Genomic DNA, 7255 nt, shown 5'->3' with positions numbered 1-7255 from the left:
GTGCAGATATTTTCTAATAGACTATTTTTTAGAACGGTTTTTTAGTTTCACAGTAATATTTAGTGGAAGGTAGAAAGATTTCCCATATGTCCTCTGCCCCTCCCCCCACATACCATGCAGATATTTTATAGTAAAACTCATTAATATTTTTAATATCAGTTTGGCATTGATAATTTAGATGTGTAAAATGTGCCAGTTAATTTCTTGCTATCCTTGTTAGTTTAGCTTGTAGTTTAAAAAGTAATCTATGGACATTTTTCAAAGGAAAATAAGTCTTGCAGACCTCAGAGAACATGTTTTCAGACACCACTTTTGTGGATGAGTGGTACTTAGGTGTAAGTACTGAATTAAAACAACCTTTATTTGCACACTAAAAACATAAACTTATAATCATTAATTTAGCCGGTCTTAAAAACTTACTTAGTTAAGACTACTTTGTTTGGGTACATCTGAAAGTATTAGATGTAATTTCCTTAAGGAATATTAAATTCAGATTTTTCAGTTGTTAATACTGATATCCCCAAACATTCCAAACTAATATATTCTTTTTTTTTTGCGGTACGGGGTCCTCTCACTCTTGTGGCCTCTCCCGTTGTGGAGCACAGGCTCCGGACGCGCAGGCTCAGCGGCCATGGCTCACGGGCCCAGCCGCTCCGTGGCATGTGGGATCCTCCCGGACCGGGGCACGAACCCGTGTGGCCTGCATCGGCAGGCGGACTCTCAACCACTGCGCCACCAGGGAAGCCCCAAACTAATATATTCTTACTATATTTTTACCTTTCTACATTTTCATTTGGGTTTTCTCGGTAGAATGCAGGATAGTTGTTTGAAATGGAATAAACATTAGCATCATAAGATTCTGTGTTTATCTGAATGTTTTCTTTCTGGCTTAAGATGAATTTTACTAGTTTTTTAGGAGTTTAAGATAAGGAGTAGCAATAGTTGAGTATAAGAGTAGTAGTAATTGAGATTTTAGATTTTAGGGATATTTTATTATTTGTCTTATTTATAGTGGAATCAGGAAATTTGGTTCCATGTTTAGAAATGTGAGGTGTATATGTAGAACGTAAAATTGTGTCCAAATGGTAGCCATTGGTCTTGGATTTATTGCTTTAAAAATTGGTTTTTGAATTTGAAACATTAGTGTTCACTGTATCATTTATTAATTTGATTTGGTCTTATGTTTTGAAAGGGAGGAGATTTGCAGGAGAGTTGGACATAATGAATTAGATGTTGGTCTTTTCATGGGTGGAAATGAGTAGAAGGTGTTTTGGGAATTTTGGGTGTTAAATTGTCATTTTACTTGTAGAACAGTTTTTTTTTTAAAAGTGGATATAAAATTCATATACAGTGAAATGCACAGACCTTAAGGATAGAATTCATTTAGCCTTGATAAATTTATACAACCATATAACCAACACTCCAATCAAAATATATAACATGTCCATCACCTTTTTCCTCACATCACTTCCAATCAAGGACCGATTGTTAAATTTTCAGGTTTTTTGCTTCTAAATAATTTGCCGATGTCTACTTGGAATCTGTACCTTCTTTTTGCTGAAGGATGATTAATTTCCCCTTGGAACAAAGATAACCATTTCGTAATGCCCTTAGTTGTGCTTCTTATATTGCTTCACTTTTAATAGGTAATTCTGAAGTGAATATCCTAATCTGGCGTTGTTTAAGATCAATTGCAGGGTCGAAGGATTAATTATATTTCATTTTCTTTCCACAGTTAAGTTGCTTTTACAGAATTAACAGGTCTCCAAGAAATAAAAAAAAGGTAAGATATCCAGAGCTTAAGGCGTTTCACAGAAGCTTGACAAAAAAAAATGCAAAGTAGAATAGTACATCTAGGTACATATGGCTTCTGTACTTTATGTCTGGTCAGTGGTGCACTAGTGGTAAGCAGTTTATTATCATGAGCAGCAATTATATACTGACCATAGATGCCTTTTCTAAGTATGTAAAATTCGTTGTGGTTGGTAAAATTCTTTAATCACCAAAGCTCTCTCTCCCATGTTTCAGTAGAAGATATGTCTGAAAATAGTTTGGTCTTGTTGTGAAGTAGCACTTGGCAGACTTACAAAGAAGATGTGATATTTTTGATGCTCATACTGTATAGGATAGGTGATAGGAAATGTTTCTTCAAAGTAGCTGGTTTATTTATTTGTATGTTTAGTTGGGAGAAAGTTTATTCCTTTTTTTCTTTTTAAGAATTAGATACAGTCAGTATCTTTGTGAACTCATGTCTTATTTTCATTTATAAATGCTGAAGAAGGTAGGAACCAAGTAACTATTAAGCTTAGATTGGGATTAGGTACTTCAAAAATAAGACTTGCTATTATGTGTACCTTTCTGTCTGCAGGTCATTATTGCTGTGGTTTGAGCTCAGCATGGCTGTAGTCATCCGTTTACTGGGGCTTCCTTTTATTGCGGGGCCTGTGGATATTCGTCACTTCTTCACGGGATTGACTATTCCTGATGGAGGAGTGCATATAATTGGAGGGGAAGTTGGGGAGGCTTTTATTATCTTTGCAACAGATGAAGATGCAAGACGTGCCATAAGTCGTTCAGGAGGGTTTATCAAGGATTCATCTGTAGAGCTTTTTCTTAGTAGTAAGGCAGAAATGCAGAAGACTATAGAAATGAAAAGAACTGATCGCATGGGAAGAGAGAGACCAGGATCTGGGGCACCAGGGGTTGGCAGCTTATCTAATTTTGTTGAGGCTATTAAAGAAGAAGCAAGTAATTCTGGATATGGCTCTCCGATTAATCAAGATGCTGGGTTTCATACTAATGGTACAGGACAAGGTGATTTAAGGCCAAGAAAGACACGACCATTGAAGGCAGAGAATCCTTACTTGTTTCTACGAGGCTTGCCTTACTTAGTAAACGAAGATGATGTACGTGTCTTTTTCTCTGGTTTGTGTGTGGATGGAGTAATTTTCTTAAAGCATCATGATGGCCGAAATAATGGTGATGCCATAGTAAAATTTGCTTCATGTATTGATGCTTCAGGAGGTCTTAAATGTCATAGAAGTTTTATGGGTTCAAGATTTATTGAAGTAATGCAAGGCTCGGAACAACAGTGGATTGAGTTTGGAGGTAATGCAGTTAAGGAGGGTGACATTTCTATGAGGACTGAAGAACATTCTCCACCAAGAGGAATTAATGATAGACATTTTTGGAAACGATCTCATTCAAAATCTCCCAGAAGAACACGTTCTCGTTCTCCTCTTGGATTTTATGTTCACTTAAAAAATCTGTCCCTAAGTATTAACAAAAGAGATTTAAGAAATTTCTTTAGAGATACTGATCTGACTAATGAACAGATTAGGTTTTTATATAAGGATGAAAGAAGAACAAGATATGCCTTTGTGATGTTCAAGACTCTGAAAGACTATAACACTGCTCTGGGTTTACATAAGACTGTTTTACAGTATCGTCCAGTTCATATTGATCCAGTTTCTAGAAAACAGATGCTGAAGTTCATTGACTGTTATGAAAAGAAAAGACCAGCGTCAACAGAGAAAGAGAGGCTTGGACACGTTTCACAAAAATACTCTCAAGAAGGCTATTCTGGCCAGAAACTGTGCATATATATAAGAAATTTTCCATTTGATGTTACAAAAGTTGAAGTGCAGAAGTTCTTTGCAGACTTTTCTCTTGCTGAGGATGACATTTACTTGCTTTATGATGACAAAGGAGTTGGTCTAGGAGAAGCATTGGTGAAATTCAGATCAGAAGAACAGGCCATGAAAGCTGAACGTTTAAACCGACGAAGATTCTTGGGGACAGAGGTATTGTTAAGGCTCATATCTGAGGTACAAATGCGGGAGTTTGGTGTAAATTTTTCTTCAATGTCCAGTGAGAGAATGCATGACCATTCACAGTCATGTGACAGAGATGATCACTCCCATTCATTTGACTCAAATGATCTACCATTATACTCGGTTGGCCCTTCTGAAAACTTTAGGCATCAGCAGGAGGACTTGAGGCAACTGGACAATTTCAAGCATCCCCAGGGGGATTTCCGACCTCCTGAAAGGCGCCCTCCAGAAGACTTTAGGCATTCCCCAGAGGATTTCAGGCACTCCCCTGAAGACTTCAGGCACCTTCGGGAGGAACACTTCAGGCGGCCTCCTGAGGAGGACTTCAGGCGCTCTTGGGAAGAGGACTTCAGACACTCTCCGGAGGAGGATTTCAGGCACTCTCGGGAGGAGGACTGGAGGCGGCCACCTGAGGAGGATTTCAGGCGGCCTCCCAAGGAGGACTTCAGGAGACCCCCTGAGGAGGACTGGAGGCGGGCCCCCCAGGGAGACTTCAGGAGGCCACCTGAGGAGGATTGGAGACGGCCTCCTGAGGAGGACTTCAGACGGCTTCCCCCAGGGGAATGGAGGCGGCCACCTGAGGAAGACTTCAGGCGGCCCCCTGAGGAGGATTTCAGGCGACTTCCAGAGGAAGACTTCCGGCGACCTCCCGAGGAGGACTTCAGGCGGCCCCACGAGGAGGACTTCAGGCGGTCTCCTGAGGAGGATTTCCGGCGTTCTCCTGAGAAGGACTTCAGGCGGCCACCTGCGGAACACTTCCGGCGGCCACCCCTGGAGCATTTCCGGAGGCCGCCCCCGGAGCACTTCCGTCGGCCACCTCAGGAGCATTTCCGGCGGCCGCCCCCAGAGCATTTCAGACGGCCACCCCAGGAGCATTTCAGACGGCCGCCGCAGGAACATTTCAGGCGGCCATCCCAGGAGCATTTCAGGCGCCCCCGAGAGGAAGATTTTAGGCACTCACTGGATGAAGATTTCAGGGGTCCTCCAGATGAAGACTTTAGGCACCCTCCTGATGAGGACTTCAGGAATCCCCAGGAGGAAGATTTTAGAAGCCCTTCCGATGAGGACTTCAGGCGGCTCCCGGAGGAAGACCTCAGGGAAGCTCCAGAGGAGGACCCTAGACTTACTGACAGTTTTAGGCTTCCTGGTGAGGAGTTTAGGAGCCCCCCTGATGATTTTAGAAGTCATCGCCCTTTTGTGAATTTTGGTCGCCCAGAAGGTGGCAAGTTTGATTTTGGAAAGCGTAATATGGGAAGTTTTCCTGAGGGGAGATTTATGCCTGATCCAAAATTAAATTGTAATTCAGGTAGAGTAACACCCATTAAGATAATGAATCTTCCATTTAAAGCTAATGTTAATGAAATTCTAGACTTTTTCCATGGTTACAGAATTATACCTGATTCAGTTTCAATACAGTATAACGAGCAAGGATTACCTACAGGGGAAGCCATTGTTGCCATGATAAACTACAATGAAGCTATGGCTGCTATTAAAGATCTGAATGATAGGCCAGTTGGCCCCCGAAAAGTTAAGTTAATTTTGCTCTAGAGAGCATTTCTAAATTCAGAATTACCTCCCCACAGTATTGATGCAGTAAAATGCATTTTTTTAAGTGTTTACTTTTAACTAATGAAAAGAAACATTTTAATTTTACCTGTGAATAGAACAAATGTAAATAGTAGAATGTGAATCTGGTTTTCTTTTGCTTGCAAATTGCCGTTCACTTTTTCTAACTTAAAAATATATATACCTTTTTTTTGACCAGTGGGGGAGAGAACTAATTCCCTGAGTGCATTAATTTTTGTTGATGTCATGGGTAAACGTCAAGACTTGTATAGTAGAACTGTATTTGGGGAAGATAAGTTTTATATTCACTTTTGTTTCCATTCTGTAGTCTACATCTTTTTACTCAAACTGTATAAGGAAATGGTCAGTGACTGATTGTTCAGGGTTAGCATTTTCATTGCTAACTGCCTGCAGAATTAATGCCCTCTTCCTTGTCTGAGATATTACTGTTAAGCCTCCCCTTAATCATAAATAGTTCAAAATTGACAGACTGTGAACTTGAAATTTACTTATGTAAAAAGCTTAGGAAATTCTTAAAACTTCGATCATCATAACTTTCAAAATTTTATAAAAATAAAAAAATTGCAACTGAATAAACCAACTAATTGTATTTGTATAAAGAGAAAAAAATATTATAGCTTCTTTTGTGAAGGTTTCCAACAGCTGTATAAGGTAATATTTATGACAGGAGAGACCAAACATTCTGTAATAATAGTGTATTAGTGCTGTGTATAGTTCTGTGGTTTCTTCCAACATCTCATCAACCAAACTGATAAGATTTGCTCAAAATATTTAAAGACAAAAAAATAAAAAAGTAATTATAGGTACAAGGGGACTTTCAGGCTTATGCTGGTAAGAATCTGATAAATGGACATAGTTTGTGTTTCTAGGAAGAATTTACTGATGATTCATATAACTTGTATTTTTAAATTAGGTTCTCATCTCTTAATTTCAAAACTTTTTATCCGAAGACTCAATGACTAAATATAACAAGACTTTTGTGAGATTGAATTTTGACTTCATTGATATTTGACATTTAGACATTTTGCAAATACTGGATTTGATTTTCTATACCATCATAATGTTAATGCTTACATTGGGCACTTACTATGTGCTAGGCAGTATAAGTACTTTACATGCATAATGTCAATTACTCCCTAAGAAGCTTAAGAGTATTTAGCGCTACTTCACAAATGAGATAATGAAATTCAGAGAGTTTAAGTTACTTGCCTGAAGTCATAGCTAGTAAATCATGGAGCCAGTTTCAACCCAGACAGACTACACACTCCAGTTCATGCTCTTAATACTTTTGCCTGCTAACTTTGTTAAATGCTGTTTTTAATTTTAGTAAGACCGTGCTAAAAATATTTTCAAGAGTAAAGGATATTTTCTCACCTCCATTTTTGCTTTAAAAATAGCATTAAGAAAAGGTAAAATTAGTATGCCCAAACATTGTTAATAAAAGACAAAGTAACTAAAACTTCCAGGGTTTCTCTGGGAGACAAACATTATGTATTGGCTTCTAATTTAACATTGTTCATCTTATGCAACATGATTTGACTTTGGTGGGCCTTTTATAGTTTACATAAAACAAGGTTAATTTTCCTCAATTCTGTAATTTAGATATTTCCCACAGTGAGCAAATAAGAATAAAGTTTGAATTTATATCAGTAGTTTAGTCATTTAATAATAGGGTATGGCAGAAGTAGAATACTTTGTCAGTATTTAGCCAGTTAGTGCTGTAAGTATTTTGGATTAATCTTTAGTGATTTAAATAAGTCTAAGAAAAACCAACCGAAGTTTCTGCATTTTTTTTTTTTGCGATGCGCGGGCCTCTCACTGTTGTGGCCTCTTCC

At 38.6% G+C, this 7255-nt stretch overlaps 1 protein-coding gene across 3 annotated transcripts in view; it reads left to right on the top strand.

Moving 5' to 3' along the window:
- Nucleotides 1-7255, top strand: part of RBM12B (RNA binding motif protein 12B) — a 9485-nt gene extending 2230 nt beyond the window's left edge. For 2 of the 3 annotated variants that reach the window (XM_024765421.1, XM_024765422.1), the window contains exons 2-3: nucleotides 1736-1783; nucleotides 2369-7255. In XM_024765421.1, coding sequence (XP_024621189.1) covers nucleotides 2397-5381 — 2985 coding nt within the window. In that variant the 5' untranslated portion in view covers nucleotides 1736-1783; nucleotides 2369-2396 and the 3' untranslated portion in view covers nucleotides 5382-7255. Of the gene's footprint in view, nucleotides 1-737; nucleotides 1784-2368 lie in introns of those variants that run through there. The other variant, XM_024765423.1, reaches the window with a different exon arrangement.

The sequence above is a fragment of the Neophocaena asiaeorientalis genome, unplaced genomic scaffold (assembly GCF_003031525.2).
Source record: "Neophocaena asiaeorientalis asiaeorientalis breed wild unplaced genomic scaffold, Neophocaena_asiaeorientalis_V1.1 scaffold353, whole genome shotgun sequence".
NCBI lineage: Eukaryota > Metazoa > Chordata > Mammalia > Artiodactyla > Phocoenidae > Neophocaena > Neophocaena asiaeorientalis.
Note: the sequence above shows the minus strand (reverse complement) of the source record. Positions and strands in the feature narration are given on the sequence as shown.